General features: G+C 40.4%; 1 protein-coding gene across 1 annotated transcript in view; it reads left to right on the top strand.

Moving 5' to 3' along the window:
- Window positions 1-19,785, top strand: part of DNAH11 (dynein axonemal heavy chain 11) — a 141,819-nt gene that overhangs the window by 2,357 nt on the left and 119,677 nt on the right. The window contains exons 2-9 of the mRNA XM_083405297.1: window positions 2,437-2,577; window positions 5,244-5,440; window positions 6,241-6,430; window positions 8,445-8,544; window positions 10,335-10,546; window positions 12,757-12,990; window positions 14,438-14,605; window positions 18,433-18,549. Of these exons, the coding sequence (XP_083261423.1) occupies window positions 2,437-2,577; window positions 5,244-5,440; window positions 6,241-6,430; window positions 8,445-8,544; window positions 10,335-10,546; window positions 12,757-12,990; window positions 14,438-14,605; window positions 18,433-18,549 (1,359 nt within the window). The remainder of the gene's footprint in view (window positions 1-2,436; window positions 2,578-5,243; window positions 5,441-6,240; window positions 6,431-8,444; window positions 8,545-10,334; window positions 10,547-12,756; window positions 12,991-14,437; window positions 14,606-18,432; window positions 18,550-19,785) is intronic.

Raw genomic sequence — 19,785 nt, 5'->3', positions numbered from 1 at the left:
CAGAAAGATTTGTATTGGTAATTGTTTCCATGTGATTCACAGCTTTCAAAAGCTTTTCACAACTTGTTTATCACAAGCTGTTAACTTGGGGTGGTTATGCTAAATTATCTCACCTTGACTTTACATGAGGTAAGATTGCAACTTGGATTGTGATGTAACTGCTGAGTTATGATACCAGTTCATAGGGGAGGGGAAGTGAAGTCTAATACAGTGGTACCTCAGGTTACATATGCTTCAGGTTACGGACTCCATTAACCCAGAAATAGTACCTTGGGTTAAGTACTTTGCTTCAGGATGAGAACAGAAATCATGCTCCGGCGGCGCAGCAGCAGCGGGAGGCCCCATTAGCTAAAGTGGTGCTTCAGGTTAAGAAGAGTTTCAGGTTAAGAACGGACCTCCGGAACGAATGAAGTACTTAACCCGAGGTACCACTGTACTTCTTTCCTACTGCTGTGTCTGTGATGAGAAGGTTCATGGTCTGATTATCTGGAATTCTCTTTTGTTCTTGGTTTACTTTTTACTTCAGATTTGATCTTCATAACAACACACTTACTTTATAAATTTAGGTGGGGAAGGCCAAACAAAACGAGATACAACTCGTATCAGTATGTTGCAACTAGAGTTAAAAGTTCCGAATTTCATTATAAGACAATTACCGTATTTTTTGCTCTATAAGACTCACTTTTCCCCTCCTAAAAAGTAAGGGGAAATGTGTGTGCGTTTTATGGAGCGAATGCAGGCTGCGCAGCTATCCCAGAAGCCAGAACAGCAAGAGGGATTGCTGCTTTCACTGCGCAACGATCCCTCTTGCTGTTCTGGCTTCTGAGATTCAGAATATTTTTTTTCTTGTTTTCCTCGTCCAAAAACTAGGTGCGTCTTGTCGTCTGGTGCGTCTTATAGAGCGAAAAATACGGTATTTTAAAACCATTGCATTGCACAAATAGAACAAAAATCAAAGCAACCCACTACAGTAGCTAATAATTTTGAAGTATGCTTCATGCTCTCAGCAATATGTAATAAATCTGGATCAACCCTAATTAAAAAAGGTATCCAGATTAAAAAGGAGTTTACTAATTAGGGTTGCCATATGTCCTCTTTTTCCAGGACACACCGTCTTTTTCATGGGTATGTAAAACAAGTCGTCATAGAGATCCATAGTTAAAAGTCGGCAAATGTTTTCTTTTTTGCTCTTCAAAATATGGCAATCCTAAAAGTTTACTTTATTTTTCAAATTTATTAATCTAACATCAAGGTTATTAGTGTTGGTATACTTCGGTATAAATTGCCTCCATAATGCTGCATTGTAGGGAAATAAATGACAAGGAATAAGTTTCCATACATAGATTCTTCTTCAGTAGAGCAGCAAGGCTGTGACTAGGGAGACAGGGAATCTAGCAGCCCTATACACACACACACACAAATAAAACACACATACACACAGAGTGGAAGCTCCAATCCAGAAGCATATAAGCACCACAGCAGGATATACAACCATTAATTCACTTGTTGAATCTTCTGTACATCGTGCAAGTGTGCACATCATTCCAGTCATCAAAGGGCTTTTTTTTGTTTGGGATACATCGCAGCTGTCCTGGAAAACTTGTGCCCCATAGTTTCCAAAATTGTTTATGGAATGTTGCAACATGTGAGCATGAATCTTGGCAGTCCTGGTACTGCGTTATGGTAATCCTCTGTAGTTGCAATATTATGGACCAAACCTATTGTGTTGAAGAGCTATTCCACTCTGGTCTGGTTTGCATGGAGCATGGTTGTTTATCTTAATCATGGTTCCTAATCTTAATTCACAGATTGGCACAGTTGTAGTGTTGCATGCCACCCTACAATCTCCAAGCAGTGCAAGATTCCAGTGGTTCCAGGAGCTTGCCCAGAGTTCAGTTTCCTCAGAAAGGACAGTGGTCAGCGAAGACTGTAGTGTCTTCATATGACGTATGGTTTATTTGCACATATATGCAGCACAAGCCTATGATGGAGGGGTTCACGGCATTAACATCCCAATAAGGTCTTGCTTCTCCCATAGCTACAGCCTTGGATTCCAGCAGAAATCATGCATGGTTCTGGCTCTCAGCTGCCCAGCCTGCTTCCTGCTTCTGGTTCTAGCTCACACACCTCAATTCAGGCTTTTGTCTTTCTAACTACCAGTGAGGTCAGTGAGGTGAGGGAGGGACCCCCCACTCATTTGTAGTCTGGCACAGAACCACTTTCTTTGTTACTTTAATGACCCATTACCAAGAAACTTGTCTGGCTATTCCAGCAATTGGATTCTTGTTGCATCCAGGAATGCAAAGGGACTTGGCATACAGCCTACCCTTACCCCCAACCCCCCCCCCCACAACATTAAATAAATTATCAAATGAAATGAGTACATATGGTCACAATTCATTCACTTGAGAATTGTAACATATCTTTCTGGTTTAGATACCCAGAGGCGTGAAACTCAAAACTGTTTGTATTATGAAGAACACAGACTGCGTTGGAGCAGAAAACTGCAATGAAGCTCTCAAATTTGCAGAATTGTCTGGAGCACCTATGGAGCATGTAATGATTTTCTTAGAAGAGGTACTTCTAGCTTATGCGTTTCTTCGTAATTTTAACTTCTCAGTCTTTAACCACACTACACCAAATAGAAGGATTTCAAACCTCCCCCAAACTTGCAAAAGGGTGGGAAATCCTTTGTAACTTCCGATTTAGATCAAATGGTTTGACCTGGATGTTGGTTAATTGGGTTTATTAAGAAGGGGTAGCATGGGCCCGTAGCTATACAGAGCTGGGGGGCTGGTCCTTCAGGTAAAAAAACAAAACCAGGTGTCTTTTACCTGAATATTCAACCCTCCTTTTTTTCCTTGTAAAGTAAAATATAAGGAAGAGTATGCAGACAGTAACACCCGGTAGCTCACAAAAGCAAACAGAATTTTACACATCACACTGACCATTGTTTAAAACAAACTATGGTTTAATGTTGAAAGAGCATGTTGTTGGCAGGGTGTATAAAATATCCTGCAGCTCTTCCCCCACCCTGCTGCGCTTCTGTACAATGTTATTATCTGAACTTGGTTTCATTGTTTGTTTTCCCCAAACAATCCTAGAGCAGTAACCAAGGTTTGTTCTTGGCTTACTGCTAGTAGTTTGCTTAAAGAAAATCATGAATGAGCCCATGCCGGGAATATACAACAAGCCAGCCTCTGGTTTGTTCTGTCCACAGCAGAAGGGGGAAGGAGTGATGTGACAACTTTTCAGCACTCTGCCCCAATGTGCTGCACATTCACATTAAACCATAGTTTAAAACCATGCCTTGTTGACGACACAGGAACCAGGTCATTGATTAGGATTTCTGCTTCAGGGTTATTCTGGGGGAAGTCAAAATGTCATTAATGAAGACTTAGTTTTATCATAATATCTTGCAGAGAGCATTGTCTTTGCATGCTTTCCACCTAAAATGGCAGGTCGGGGTAGATGTTAATGAGAATGGCTATTTGAGAGCAAATTTACTTGTTAAATAAGTGATCAGTCTGCTTTTGCACTATTGCTTACTCTTAAAAGTTCTCTCTATCATATATAAAATTGGTGATAGCAAATGAAAGGGATAATTTAACCCCAGTTATGGAAACTTACACCTGGTGTCTCCTCTGTAGTTTTATATGTGGCAGGCAAGAACTTTTCTAATCCCCATGGTTTTTCAACCAATTCTTAAATACTTCTAAATACTTTTTAGAAGCTGCGAGTTTTACTGTGCAGCTCAGCCTGTAGGCTTTAAGCGCTCTTGGTGTTTTGTTTTATTATATTTTATTGTTTATCATTTTAATGTTCTGAACTGCCTTGGGATATACATTATGAAGAGTGGTATATAAAAGCTCTAAATAAATAAATAGTCTCCATGTTATTCCTTTATTGCAAGCAGATTGGACTACAGACTGGAAATAAAAGGGTGAAATGGGATTTAGCAAGCATTAAGTTTAACCAGCAAGTTTGCATTTAGCAAACATTATCACTATGGGAGATGTATAGCAACAAGCAAGTGTATGGGAATGTAGTGGTTACAAATCATATTTATAGTGCCGCTGTGGCTGTTTACTTAACTAATTTATTGCACAGAGATCAGCTGAGAATTTCACAACAGCAGAAATGCCTAGTCAAATATTTAATGTAAAGATCTTGCATTGCTCAACATGCTTTTGATTATTTCTTACTAGATACCTGTGCAAAGTATTCATGCCATGTTGGGTTTTTTTATTTAAAAAAAAAATTCTTTATTTAAAAAAGACTCAAAAGTGTGAAGATAAGAGACAGAAATGCTAGCCATTTCACAACCAATCAGGAATCTTGGTTTTCCTCATTATCCTCATGCAAAAACCTGACACTTCCTAGAACGTACTACAAAGAGTAAAACTTGGAGCAATTTGTATCTCTATCCCTAATTCCTTTTTTAAATATAATAAATTACTTGAGTCCATCTACAGTGGTACCTCAGGTTACATATGCTTCAGGTTACATACTCTTCAGGTTACAGACTCCGCTAACTCAGAAATAGTGCTTCAGGTTAAGAACTTTGCTTCAGGATGAGAACAGAAATCATGCTCTGGCGGCGCTGCAGCAGCAGGAGGCCCCATTAGCTAAAGTGGGGTTAAGAATAGGTTAAGAATAGTTTCAGGTTAAAAACGGACCTCCGGAATGAATTAAGTACTTAACCCGAGGTACCACTGTATTAGTTTCCAGCTATTCAACACTTGTGCATGTTCCCCCTCACCATCGTAGAAATTTTTTCTACTAATTAGGTTTGATTACTTGACATTCAAGTGTTCTTCCATGACCTAATGTACAATTTTTTTTTGCCATTGTTTATATAAAGCCATACCCAGTATAATCCAAAATGTAGCAGAATGGGGCTGAAAAATAAAACATGTTGGGGCATGTCACTAAGAAACTTAAAGTGTTGCTAGGTTTGAAGCCTCTCCCCCCGCCCCTGTCTGCAATGCATTTATATTAGGCTTGGCATATTTCAAAAAGTAAAAACCAGGACTCCGAAGTTGTCGAGCTTTTTAAAGAAAAACCCCCAAAAGAAACGTGATTGACTCGCCTAAGACCCAAAACAAAGTGCCACATTTCGGAAATTCCCCCCGGACGTCAATTCCACCTTTGAAACCCAGGGAATATCCGGATGTATGGCAGCCATAGTTTATATGTTGTGTTTTTCCTCTATCCCACCACTGTTTTCTCACTTCTTTCAGGTTGTACTGCCCATTCTTTCCAATAAGAAAAATAATGAATCGTGGCCACATGTTGTTTCCCTGGACATGGAACGGCATGTAGAAATCATGAAAAATAAGGCATATGTTATGACTGGAGCTATGTCAGGAAGAACTCTCCTTCCCATTCCAACAGTTGCAAGAGAAACTGAGTTGCATGAGATATGTACTGAAAATAAGTAAGCAGACTGTCTCTCTCTCTCTCTCTCTCTCTCTCTCTCTCTCTCTGTGTGTTTACATCAAAAAGAAATACATTTTGCTTCATGTTTAAGCAGAAGGTAAAACGTTTTGGTTGAATCCTTAAAAAATGTCAATAAAACTGAGCGGTGGGAGTCACCTGTCAATGTGAGATGTACAATACCAAACAAAGCAATGTGTGCTTCAAGTCTTTGGAATGTAATTGCAGTGAGTGAAATAAGTAACAGATGTATTGATTACTGCATTATTTTAATTTTATTTTTTTAGGAAAGCACAAATTACTAAAGCCTATTTTACGCCAAAATTAATATGGTATAGCAACAATCAACATTAGATTTTATATCACAGAAAAATAAGTTGTTTTTCTTTAAAGGCAGATTTTATTAAACCTTTAACAACGATACCTTTTTAAAAATGGCAAAATAAGTGTTTGGAACTGCATGGTCGCAAAAACAATTTGGCTTACAATTTGGTTTGCCAAATCTAAACAAATTTGCCTGATTGGACACTGTTCAGTTAGCATAGGGGTGAAATACGCTGGAAATGGGGTAGAAAAGTTTTTAGTGTAAAACTGGAAATCGGCACTTCCTAATGTAAAAGAGAGACTGTTCCAAGACAGAAAATGACACAAACCAAAAAATGTGATGGAGGGGTTTACAATGCTAAGCAATATAAACTGATCTAAGTACAAAGTAAGGCAGGAATATAGAATGGTTACATGCACTGTAAAATGTCACTGAATTTAAGAATGTGGGAATCCTGCCATTTTCCTAACTTGCAGGCAAGACTCTTTCACAAGATCAGTACTGCATGCAATAGAATCAATGGTTATCAAGTGGTCGCATCAAGTACAAGACACTGTGGGAAGGAATTCAGCTGAAACTCTTCTTCATGGCTTTCACTCAGATCCTCAGGTTGAGCTAAAGTTTTGGGAAGAAAGAAAGGATAATCTCTTGTGCATATATGACCAGGTAAGCAATTAGCAATTCATGATCATTGTTGTGCTTTTATCTTTGTATATAACGTAAGTTAGAGCTGAAAATTTGGATACAGTGGTACCTCGGGTTACATACGCTTCAGGTTACAGACTCCGCTAACCCAGAAATAGTACCTCGGGTTAAGAACTTTGCTTCAGGATGAGAACAGAAATCGTGCTCCAGCGGCACGGCAGCAGCAGGAGGCCCCATTAGCTAAAGTGGTGCTTCAGGTTAAGAACAGTTTCAGGTTAAGAACGGACCTCTGGAACGAATTAAGTACTTAATCCGAGGTACCACTGTATTAGTTTTTAACTTGTAGATACTGCTAAGCAGTAAACTGAAGTTTGTTGTCTGTGCTCTGGTAATCTCTAGGTTAGATTACTGCAACATGTTATATGTAGGGCTGCCTCTGAAGATGGTTTGGAAATGTCAGCTGTTGTAGAATTCATTGGCCAGATGGTTTGAGCATATAATGACAATCTTGGCCTCCCTGCACTTAGTTTCTGGACCCAATTCAAAGTGCTGGTTTTTACTTAAAAAGTCTTATACAGTTCAGACTGCAATACCTCAAGGACTGGCTCCCCCCGTATGAACCGACCCAGACCCTGCAGTCATCATCTGAGACCCTTCTTCATGTGACGCCTCCACAAGAGGTCTGGAGGGTGGCAACATGAGAACGGGCCTTTTCTGTGGTGGCTCCTTGTTTGTGGAATGCTCTCCTCAGGGCAGCTTGCCTGGCATCCTCTTCAGGCGCCAGGCCAAAGGCCTCTATAAGCAGGCCTTTGGCCTTTAAATATCTGTGGCCTTTAGAAGTGGGTGGGATTTTTTAAAAAAAATGTATTTCTCTTTCCTCTTGGTTTTAATTTACCCATGTGGGGTTCATTGTCTGCTTTGGGTTGCCCTGGGCAAGATAAAAGTGACTCACAAAGTAAATAAAGGATAAATAAAGTGTGACTACAACTCCCATTATCCTTGAGCATTGGTCAGGCTGGGGCTGATGGGAGTTGGATTCTAGCAACATCTGCAGGGCTTCATATTCCATTCCCCTGCACCTAAACTACAAGAGAATTTTATATTCACCAAATACCTACAACTAGTCAGGTTTCCCTGGGATAATATTCCACACTGGGGGGGGGGGGCGGCGCACCACTGAGAAGGGGGAGGCAGGGGAGGCACCTAGAGCAAGACCACTGATGGGCTTGAAAGAATGGCCGGGTTCATAAAGATGCAGGTGGTCTGTCAGATACCTTGGTACTAACTAAGCCACAGCAAAGTTTTAAAAATGAATAAATACTAGTGACCCATGTTCTAAGGGACCAGTTCCACTTGAAACATATTTTGAACCAACTGACTGCTCCACATGCAGTATATAGCAGAAATTAGTTTTGATTCTTACCTGGGAGTGGATACCTGTGGTGAAGCTAACTCTGTCCAGGAGGGGATATAGCAGGTAAAACCGCGTACTTGATCCTTATGTTAAAAATGGGCTATAGTAGTTGAGATTTGGTGCAATAAACTTTCAGCTCCAAGGCTCAACATTTTAAATAATTTTCTTTTTAAAAATAAAAATAAAAATATTTATTAGAAGTTTAAAAGTTGCAGAAAAAAAGCACAAGAAAAAGAAGAGAGAGAAAAAAGAGAAAAAAGTCAATACATAAAAAGAGAACAAAAAACACAATACATCAAAACACAAAGAAAAACAAAAACAATTAAAAACACATCCAATATTTAGCCTTATCTTTCATTAACTTATTTCCTCGACCTCCTCACACCTCCCTTTTTTGTATTCCACATTTTAAATAATTTTCTGTCCATCACCTTCAAGGGTATGATTTGTTAGGATTGGAAATTAATTTTCAGATGTATATCCAACGATTTGTGAAACCCTACTGCTTGGTCTGTCCAAAGTTTGTTTATTTGAACACTGCCCACTGAATTTTGTGATAAAACGAATTCTTAAAATATACTGGATAGTTGCTGGAGATTCATTGTTCTGTTCTAATTCCAGCTTAAGAGTCCCATCGTTCAGAAAATGATTAGGATCTTAAAAGTGAAGATGAGCAGCTATTATCCCACTTTTCAAGACATTTACAAGGAAGTAGAAAATGGTAAATTTCTCTGAATGAAATGTGTATATTCTGTATACATTTATGTGTGTGTATTATGGAATAATCCATAATATTTCCTGATGTATTGCTGTAAGCATTAATTAACTGCCTGCACTTTGGGGCAGCTTTAAGTGTCCTCATAATTTATATGTATAAAGTTTGGATATTTTTACTTCCATATAACACAAGATAAAATGTTTAAGCAATTAGATTAACACAGAGTGTTTTGTAAACATTATTTAGAGACTGTTCCATGTGGTAAAACTGTTACTAGGCAGTTTTACTTCTGACATAAAACAGTTAAAGTTTGTGTATTACCCAGTTGGTCATGTTTTACTATTTTGTTTGCATATTGATCAAATGAAATGTCAATGAAATCTCATAATGCTTGTTATTTTTATAGGGCACTTTATCCCAAATGTACCAAGAGTTCAGTAAGTGATTAAGCTTGCATGGTCCTTGCTAGATGGGCAAATATTCTTTCTTTTACACTTTGGAGGAAAGTATCAAAATTTGTATTTGAAAGTTAATCTTGTGTGTAAACAGCCACCAGGAGAAAGCATTCTCTTGCATGTTGGCCAAAATTCATTAAAGCAGCTAGAATTTCTTCACAGATTTTGGAAAGTGTTGGCCATTAAAGGTGACACAGGAAAGCAGTGCTTCACTTTCATTTTTTGATGGGGCGTTTTTTTTTAAATCCCCTAGATCGGAATAGATTATCACTTCCTTCCTAAACTGAGAGTAGCTGAAAGGAAACTTGGTAGTCTGTGATAACTAGTTTGGCATTCTAGTATTCTGTAATTGGTTGGTTCATGTGTTCAATAATTAGGTACACAGCCTGTTCCGGGAGAGGTTGCATTCCCCCTTGCTCCCTGCTAGAGCCAGTGTGGTGGTGTGGTTAAGAGCAGTAGACTTGTAATCTGGGGAACCGGGTTCGCGTCTCCGCTCCTCCACATGCAGCTGCTGGGTGACCTTGGGCTAGTCACACTTCTCTGAAGTCTCTCAGCCTCACTCACCTCACGGAGTGTTTGTTGTGGGGGAGGAAGGGAAAGGAGAATGTTAGCCGCTTTGAGACTCCTTCGGGTAGTGATAAAGCGGGATATCAAATCCAAACTCTTCTTCTTCAGAAACTTGTCACTGGAGTCTCTAGTGACTAGGAGTGCTTATGCCTAGCTTAGGCACTTTGTGGTTGAGCGGTGAGTGTATCCCCCTTTCTTCCATTATAAAAATGACTTCAAATATGAAATAGGTGTTCCGTTCTGATGCCCTATTAGGAATCTCAGCTAAAGCCACCATGACAAATGGCCGCTCAACCTCTCCTTAAAAACCTCCAATGAAGGAGAGCCCACCACATTCCAAGGGAGTCCATTCCACTGTTAAACAGTTCTTACTGCCAGAAAGGTTCTTCCTGAGGTTGAGTTGGAATCTCTTTTCTTGTAACTTAAACCCATTGGTTCAGGCCCTAGCCTCTGGAGCAGGAGAATGTTCAAGAGTTCATGTGGAATGCCGCTTCTTCATATGTGAGGTCAGCTGAATGGTGGATGGGAATGGTGATGCTTGCTTTTCTACTTTGCAAAGAGGAATGTCACAGAAAAAAAATGTGTGAATTGGAGTAAAGCATTCAAATTTATCCTAAACACCATGCTGCCGCACTGTTGGGAGATCCAGCAGGCTTTATTGTAGGCACAGGAATTGTTTTTTATGTCCTTTTTGTAGAAACTCTCAAAGTGTTTTTATCTCTGACTCACCGCCATTTACTATACTTGATTCTTTCTTCTTCTTCTTCTCAGCACTCATTGAAGCCCAGGATATTGAGCTTTACCTGCGGCCTCTGCAAAGACATATTCAGCATCTTCAAGATACAGAATTTCCAAAGATACATATTTTAATTCCCCCTTTGTTCCACACCATCTGTCTGATCTGGAGTCACTCCAAGTTTTACAATACGCCAGCAAGAATCATATCTCTGCTGCAGGAATTCTGCAATCTTCTCATTAGCCAGGTAGTACAAGGTGTGAATAGAAAACTAGATAAGCATGAAAAGCATATTCCTATAAATGCCTACTCAGGAGTAGTTTAATAGATTTCAGTGTGTCTTTCTCCCAGGGAAATGTGCATAGCATTTCAGCCTTAGTCAATAAGAGTCAATCAATACAGGAGAATTGTTTAGACAAGAGAGTATAAATTTATCTGGTGTTAGTTATTTTTTAGCTCCCATCTCCCAAAGTATTTATCGTGAATTTTCCAAAGTCCCAAGATACTGTTTTTACAACTAAAGCTATATAACACACAAATAATTATAGTCATAAATTCTGCTATTTTATGTGCTCTCTATTAAAAATACAATACGCTGTTTGTCTGACAAAGAGGCGGCATTCTTTAAAGATCACATAGCTTTTCACAAACTGTTTTTCATGTTGTCAGCTGTGTACAACATCCATTTTTAATATATTGTTAATGGAAATTGCTTATCAGATAGCAAAACTGTAATGGCAATATCTGCTAAGTTCAAGACCACAGGGGATTTATTAGTGAACCGGTTTACTGCTAGGTTACTTCATAGTCTGACATCGATAAACTACCCTAATTGTAAAAGAGGCAATTCCAATACCTTAACAGAACTCTTAACTCTGATCTGTAAACAAAATCTCTTGGTGCATCGACTGTTTCAGTGGATGCAGTTTTTCTGCTTTTTCCGTGCCAGTACCCTAGCTTCTAACTCTCTTGGGGAAAGCAGCAAACGTAGGGACTATATAGATTGGGTGGTTGCAGAACTTAAACTCCAGATTGTGGGCAGCCTGGCCTCCGCTGGCAGAGACTCCCATCAGATCAGAAAAGAGAATGTCTGTGAACAAAGCCCATTGAGATGCATTGCACATGTGCAATATACAGTGAGGGGGCAAAGTATTTGATACCCTGCTAAATTTTCCTGTTTGCCCTCTGACAAAGAAATGACCAGTCCATAATTTTAATGGAAGGTTTATTGTAGCTGTGAGAGACAGGATAACAACAGGAAAAACCCCTCGCCGTGTTTGGAGGAGGAAGAATGCTGCCTATGATCCCAATAACACCATCCCCACCGTCAAACATGTAGAGGGGACATAATATGCTTTGGGGGTGTTTTTCTGCTAAGGGGACAGGACTCCTTCACGGCATCGAAGGGACGGTGGATGGGACCATGTATGGTCGAATCTTGGGTGAGCATCACCTTCCCTCAGCTAGGGCATTGAAAATGGGTCGAGGATGGGTATTCCAGCATGACCATGTCCCAAAACTCAGGGCCAAGGCAACAAAGGAGTGGCTCAAGAAGAAGCACATTAAAGCTCCTGGAGTGGCCTAGCCAGTCTCCAGACTTAAACCCATCAAAAATACGTGGAGGGAGCTGAAGGTTCGAGCCTCGAAATATTACTGACTTGGAGAGGATCTGCAAAGAGGAGTGGGACAAAATACCTCCTGAGATGTGTGCAAACCTGGTGGTCGCCTACAAGAAATGTCTGACCTCTGTAATTGCCAACAAGGGTTTTGCCACCAAGTACTAAGTCATCTTTTGCAAAGGGATCAAATATTTATTTCACTCATTATAACACACATCAATCTCTGACTTTTGGTTTCTGGGGTTTTTCCTGTTGTTATTCTGTCTCTCGCAGCTACAATAAACCTACCATTAAAATTATGGGCTGGTCATTTCTTGATCAGAGGGCAAACGGGCAAATTTAGCAGGGGATCAAATACTTTTTTCCCTCGCTGTACTTGACTGTCTTCCTAGACCCCACTCTGTCACAACCATGGGTAGTTCACTAGTTAGAGCAGTCCCCCCCCCCCAAAAAAAGCTGGTTGTTGGTTATGCTGTAAGCTAGTCATGGCAAGCCAATTATAATATCAACCTGATGATTGCGTGATTAACCTCCAATGAAATTCTTCTTGCAATGCAATACACTCGCAGTGAAAATATGTTCACAGTTGAGCTTATGTATGTAAGAAGCAAATATCTACTACTTGGAGTAGATATGAAGGTTTTGAAAATGTACAAAATTTGTTTGACTTTTTTTGCTAAGTGATGTCAACAGACTTCACCTTCATTTATATAGTTGTGTGTTGCTGTAAGCATACTGTCTTTTAAAATATTGCAATGGCAATGCCTTCCTGCCAGTGGCTCTTAGTTTTCATTTATTGGTGGTACATTTAAAAAATGTTATTACTTCCTCTCTGTAGGCTATATCATACCTTTCACCAGAAGATATTATGAAAAGAGAAACGGAAGAAACTTTGGAACAAGTGCAAGAGGCTCTTCATACTTTAAGAAGTTTTAAGGATAACTTTTTTAGCCAAAGGGAAAAAATTGCAACCTATTTCGCTAATAGTGAAGAGGTTAAACCATGGGATTTTCATCCAAATATGGTCTTTCTTAGGTTCAATATGTTTCTAAACCGCTTGGAAAAAATAGAGGTATTTATTACCAACTACTATCATATCTACCAATATTACAGTTAAGAGTAAACTACATAGGAAAATCTACTGCTGCTTCTTTTAAGTGAAGACGTTCCTTTACACACGTTGGTAGTGCCATATATAGAGAAATTAATGATTAGCTTTTAGTTTAGGGTAGAATCAGTCTTCCCTGAAAGCTTTTTCAATTGGAACTTCACATTAAACTGATGGCAGAAAAGCAGTGTGCTCTTTGCAGTAATATTGTTCTGTTGTTTGCCCTGTTTATGTATACTTAGAAATGTATCTCACTGAATTAAATAGGGCTTACTCTGGTTAGGTGTGTATAAGATCTAGGCTTATTAAACTGAGGCTGCAGCCCTGCACACCAGGGGTGAAGCACCTCATGCCTGGGGGCCGAGGTCTGTCTGGCACTCGGGATTCTTCCCATGACACACATCTTACCAGTCCTACTCTTGGACCCTCCTGAGCTGCTTTCAGGTGGCTGGGATGTATCCTTGAACTTTTATGCTGTCGTTGGCTTGCCCAGGTGGAGGATTTAAAGGTGTGCATGTGTAGAAAACTGACCTTTGCGTGCCTGGAATGTAAGATGTTGTACAATTACATCTGCTCCTCTACCCAATTTTGCCCCAGCCACTTCGGTTCCCCCTTGCCTACCTCCCACCACCACCCCTGGAATTTTGAGAATGACTGTCTGGGCGAAGAAGGCTCTTGCCCCATGTTTACCAGAGAGTAAGTCCAACTCCAATCAATGAGACTTACTTCTGATTAGACAGGAATGGAATTGCAGTGTGAACATAGATATGATGAATGTAATGTTCATAATTTATGTGGCCCAGGGAGATGAACCAATGGCAAAGAAAGACATGAAATGGGTACCAAAGGTGACGTAGAAGATTGCTTTTGTTCTTAAACCCCCCCAACCCTGATGCATTTAAAGTTACAAAGCTCTTCCTCAATGTTTTTCCTCCCTCCCTTCAGTGCATTTTCTCTCTCTCTCTCTCTGCAAACTTATCAGTGCTTCATATTTAAACATGTTCACAGAGCAATCCTATGCGCCATTTACATGGGGAAGGGAGTAGGGATGCCACTGCTGTATTGGTAGAAAGACCCCCATATTCTAATGCAGAAGGGGAGGAGGAAAACACACAACCAAGAAGTCCAAAAAAAAATCAACCCCTAATAAATCACCTCTGCCCAACATTCTCCAAGAGTTTCTTTGTGGATAAACATCTTTGTGAAAGAAACCTCTGGTTTCTAGCTATGGGGTTCTTTTCTTTCCCCACTTCACTTGGTAAGTGTGCGTGTGTGTGTGTATGCATATGCTACATGCTTTTCATTCTAAGTTAAATGTGGAATGCAGGGTTGTAGAGCGACACACAAACACACAAAATCAGTTTTTCATTGTGGCAGGAATTGTGGTTACTTATAATGTCTATTGTTTTAGGATATTTTTGTTACTACGCTTGAGTTCGAGAAGCTGGAGAAACTGGAGTTTGGTGGAATCAAGGGGAAAATTTTGAATGACCAAATCTTCAAGTTGAATGAAGAATTCATGAAGTCTTGCAACATTTTTAAAGAGCAGACATATGATCCCTTAGATTACAACAATGCGGTAATATAGCATTTTTAATATTTGCACTTGGGTGTTGTTGTTTTTAATCCTAAGGAATTGCAAGACTATACAGTGGCAATGCATGTGCATCATGGTAAGCCCATAAGCCATTCCTTATCGTGCACAAGTGAATCGTACCTGGATTGCTTCTCCCTACTAGCATTCAGAGGTGACATCCCATGATCCCTGGCTTAGAGCTACATCCAGTGGTAATCATTGTTTCTTTCACCGAAACAAGCCATGATAGGTCTAGGTTTGTTTCTGTCTCACCAATCATTGAGGTTTGGAGCAAAACTGACCACAATCCCACCAAAATGCTAAGCCAAGGATCGCGTTTTGTTTGCTCCTAGCTCTGTTGAGCAAAGTTGGTGCAATTTGCACATGTATTATAATCCATGTTATATAGCTTGTCACAAGGATGGGGAACCTCAGTGCTGCGAGCCAAATGCAGCCCCTCATGGCTCTCTGGCCCTTGAGACTCTCCTCAGGCCCTGAGCCATGGCGCTCCCCTTACCAGCCCTTATTTGCATTGTTTGTCTTGGCCTGGCTGGAATGTGTCTTTGAATTCTGATGCTTCTTGCTTGCATGGATGGAGAGGTAAATTTTGCATTTGTTTCTCTGACCACTTTTGCCTCTGGAACCATCTGTCATGGGTATATGATCCACAGAAGGAAATAAAGGCTCTTGGGAGAAAGGTTTCCCACCTCTTTCTTACCGTGACTTGGAAACTTAGTGTCTGGAAGGGAAGCACAACGTAGAGAAGAAATTAACAAATTTAAAGCCTGATCTGAGAATGTTCTCAGTGAGAATAAATTGTTCAGACTTGAGGCATGTATTCAATTAAGCTTGAGGCTCTTAATCTCAGGGTTGTATGTTCGAGCCCCATATTGGGCAAAAGATTCCTGTATTGCAGGGGGTTGAACTAAATGACCCTCATGGTCTATTCGAACTCTACAACTCTATGATTCCATAAAAGTTTTCAGTAACTTTACGCTGCTTCTTCCTCAAGTGTGTGTTCTTGGTAATTCGAATGTCAGTTTTGACAATAGGGTATCAAGTTTAAGCTCCTTATCCATATTTCACATTTTGAAAATTTTACTCTGCCCTCTATTAATGAATGTTTGAAATAGGTTTTGCATTGTACTTGAGCAATACCTGTTGATTTTATTTTACTGACTGCTGTTTAAAATTAATATATGGTTCCTTGGAAAACATCAAACACATTCACGTGTTTTATGCTGCTCAGGACTGGTGTGCAATACAGAAAGTTTTCAAACAATTCTGGTTTGGAGCTGGTTGAATAGTCGCTCAAGCATATTATACAAGTGTGAAGGTGGCTGCAGATAAAAGAAACCTCATTTCTCTGTGCAGCTTCGATACTGACGAAATGAAAAAGTAAAGCTAAGAACTAACCAGTTATTCTATTCTTTTCATCACTATACATTTGTTTTCATTCACATTATCAAGAGCTGTTTGTCTTTGGGTTTTGGAGTGAATAAACTAGGAAAAAGTGAAATAAGAATATTTTTTTCCTTGACAAGGGAAATGTGGTTTGGGGCAGGAGAAAAGCATTCAGATATGTCATTTATCACACCTGCATTTTGAAGTGGTGCTGTTCGAGGCGGGAGCCGTATGCATTTTTTTGAAGATGATTGCTTAAGTCATCTGATATTGTGGTGGCTCTCTCAGCAATTAAATCCATGGCGAATTAGCTACAGGTTTCAGGCAGAGAATCAAACCTAAATAGCTTGATCCTATGTACATAGTGTTATGAGTTTGGCAAGGTGGGGGTGGGAAGTGGAGTAGGCTGCATGCCAGTAACCTTCTAATCTAAGTAAGGATTCAAATTCCTGGAATAGCCAGACTAGCTTCCTGACAACACAACAAGCCAGACCATGGCTTATTCCCGGCAGTGTCACAGGAGTGGGGCAGAACCAAACTGCCCACGATTTCAGCAGCCCTCACTGTGGTTTGATGGGATGTGTAAACCAGGATATGTTTGAGGAAATAGCAATTCCAACCTACATTTTTTATTTGATCTGTTGTCCTAGGTAACTCAGTTTTCAACAAAGAGTTGTGATCTGTGCTCCATGCCCTTCTCTCATGTGTAGAGGGTTTCAGGTGCAGCTATTTGGGTGCGCTTGTGCATAGAGTTTGGGACGCGGGTGGCGCTGTGGGTTAAAGCCTCAGTGCCTAGGGCTTGCCGATCGAAAGGTCGGCGGTTCGAATCCCCGCCGCGGGGTGCGCTCCCGCTGTTCGGTCCCAGCGCCTGCCAACCTAGCAGTTCGAAAGCACCCCTGGGTGCAAGTAGATAAATAGGGACCGCTTACTAGCGGGAAGGTAAACGGCGTTTCCGTGTGCGGCTCTGGCTCGCCAGAGCAGCGATGTCACGCTGGCCACGTGACCCGGAAGTGTCTTCGGACAGCGCTGGCCCTTGGCCTCTTTGAGTGAGATGGGCGCACAACCCTAGAGTCTGTCAAGACTGGTCCGTACGGGCAGGGGTACCAGGGGTGCATAGAGTTAGGCAACTAGCTCTGACTGAAGTAAATGAGACTTGAACAGCCTTTGAGCCGGATTGCAGGCTCAGTCACTTGGAGACCAAACTAAACAATAGTTAACAATATTGCAGTGAAATATTTCATTGCATTACATTCTATAATCACACAGAAATTACTGTTGTGATCAAAAGCACTTGGTTGCTGCTGCTGCTTTACAAAAAGCATATAGAATACAGAAGTTTTTTTAAAGTTACTGTTTATGTAGCAAAGTCTATATACAGTAAATAAAACTGTGCTAAATGGCATCTAAGAGTTTGAGTCATTGCTTACTCTGTTGACGTGAACGGTAGTGTATTTGAACAGCAGGTATTGTTTGTTAGTACAGCACGATAAAGTAACAAAAAAAGAGAACTGCAAGGCTTGTTAAAACTTGCTAGAATCCTAACTTGAGATAAGACAGGTGGGGACCGTTGTTAGTTGGCATCAATCCAGATTAATCTGCTTGGACACCGTCTAGCAAATGTTAAATCCCATAAAGTCCCATTGGACATGGTCCTGGCCTTATTAATTATGAAGTATTTAAGATTTTGAGCTTTTCATTTGTGCTCTTTGGAGTGTTGCTTGTGCTACCACTTCTCCAAATGGACCTAGTAAACAACTTTATCCGGCCTTTATCTGGAATTCACTACAGCTGTCATCCTATCCCTGTTTGTTGGGGGATACTAAGACTTGCTGGTGGGGCTTGGATTTGGCTGTAGGATAGGATAATTTACTTCAAGGAACTTCAGACAATGATTTTAAATCAGTTCAGTGGTAAAACAAATATACTTCACTGCACATTTCATAGTTATTCACTTCATCTTTGGGTTGAGTGGTCTCCATAAGCAGGCCCAGTTTTGTTGCTTATGTCCTACATCTTAAAGGTAAAGGGACCCCTGACCATTAGGTCCAGTCATGGCTGATTCTGGGGTTGCGGCGCTCATCTCGCTTTATTGGCCGAGGAAGCCGGCATACAGCTTCCGGGTCATGTGGTCATCTGGCAAACCAGAGCAGCACACGGAAATGCCGTTTACCTTCCCACTGGAGTGGTACCTATTGATCTACTTGCACTTTGACGTGCCTTTCAACTGCTAGGATGGCAGGAGCAGGGACCGAGCAACAGGAGCTCACCCCATCGTGGGGATTCGAACCACCGACCTTCTGATCGGCAAGTCCTAGCCTCTGTGGTTTAACCCACAGTGCCACCCTCGTCCCTGTCCTACATCTTACAATACATTTTTTAAAAGATTTCCTTAAAAATCTAACTGGTTGTAAATTTGTATTCCACAGGAATTTGAAGAAGACTATGTGGATTTTAAACACAAGACACTGGAGTTTGAAAGACGCCTTGGATCAATTTTTTGTGTGGGATTCCTTGATTGTTCAGGTTTGGAATCAGCACTTAAGGTCAGTTATGAAGGGCTTAACAATGAAAATGTTGCTTCAATCTGTTGCCACCATTTAGAGCCATTACAGTAATTGCAATATCAGTTTGTGGGTGGAATGTGCAAGTTACTACGAAGGGTATAAAAATTCAGTGGAAAACTACCAGTATTTTAAAATACGGTGGGCAGTGCAATCTTTTATAGGTCTACTCAGAAGTAAGCCCTGCTGAATTAACTGGGACTAACTCACAGGTAAGTGGGTTTAGGATTAGAGCCTCAATGTGTGATAACTTTGCATGCATTTCAGCCCATGAATTGTCATAAAGCCTATTTGTGAATATGTCAGTAGTTATGCTTAATGCTGACTGGGATTGAAAAAGTTGCTTTAGGAGAATCATGTGTTATGTACATTGGGACTTTTTTACCTTTCGCTTTTGAACCTTATGAAACATCTTTTTAATTTCCATTGACTGTTCTGAGGTTCACCATTGCAGGGGTGTAGGAGGCAGCTGTTTGAGGAACCCAAATTTAAGTATTCACACCTGCTCTTGAGATTCAGGCAATACATCACCAATAATAAATTCAACTCACACGAGTTGAACTGAGAACTGAGATAATTTAGTAGCTCCCGTTTGATGCTTGGCATCTTGCATAATTTGGTCATCAGGCACTGCCAGACACTTTGTACTCTTCAAAAGAAAAGTAACCTTTTCTGGTATTGATTTTATATGTCAGAATTTTTTAAAGGCAAGCATGCACTATGTTTAGCTTATTTAGTCTATGGCTATAAGAAGAATAGTATTTGCAAACAGCATATTTAATGTTAACGTTAAGGCAGAAATTTGGTGTGGAATGGTCAGAATATAGAGTTACTGCCTGTATTTAAATGCAACATAAGAAGGCAATTCTTGGAATATATATATATATAATATCTGCTTCCCTTTGTCACTAAAACATGCTTTCACTTGGAATAACTATTAATGTATAATTGTAATTACTGAACTTTTTCGTGTATAAGACAAGTTTTTTTCTTTTAAAATTTTGCTAAAAAGTGGGGGTCATCTTATACATGAGTAGTGCATAGGATGGATGTTTGATTGGCAGCTACCGTGGCTGTCAGCGGCTATTGGGCGTGTTATTTGTTGCTGCGTCAATGGCTGGTGTTGATTGGTTGATGCTGCGGCAATTGGCAGCTTCTCCCTGTGAGGGGACAGATGGGAGGCGGATTTTGTGATGCGTGTGGGTGGCCAATTTTTGG

The sequence above is a fragment of the Podarcis tiliguerta genome (assembly GCF_965153285.1).
Source record: "Podarcis tiliguerta genome assembly, chromosome: 12".
NCBI classification, from domain to species: domain Eukaryota; kingdom Metazoa; phylum Chordata; class Lepidosauria; order Squamata; family Lacertidae; genus Podarcis; species Podarcis tiliguerta.
The sequence above is the reverse complement of the archived record's forward strand: the minus strand, read 5'-3'. Positions and strand labels throughout refer to the sequence as shown.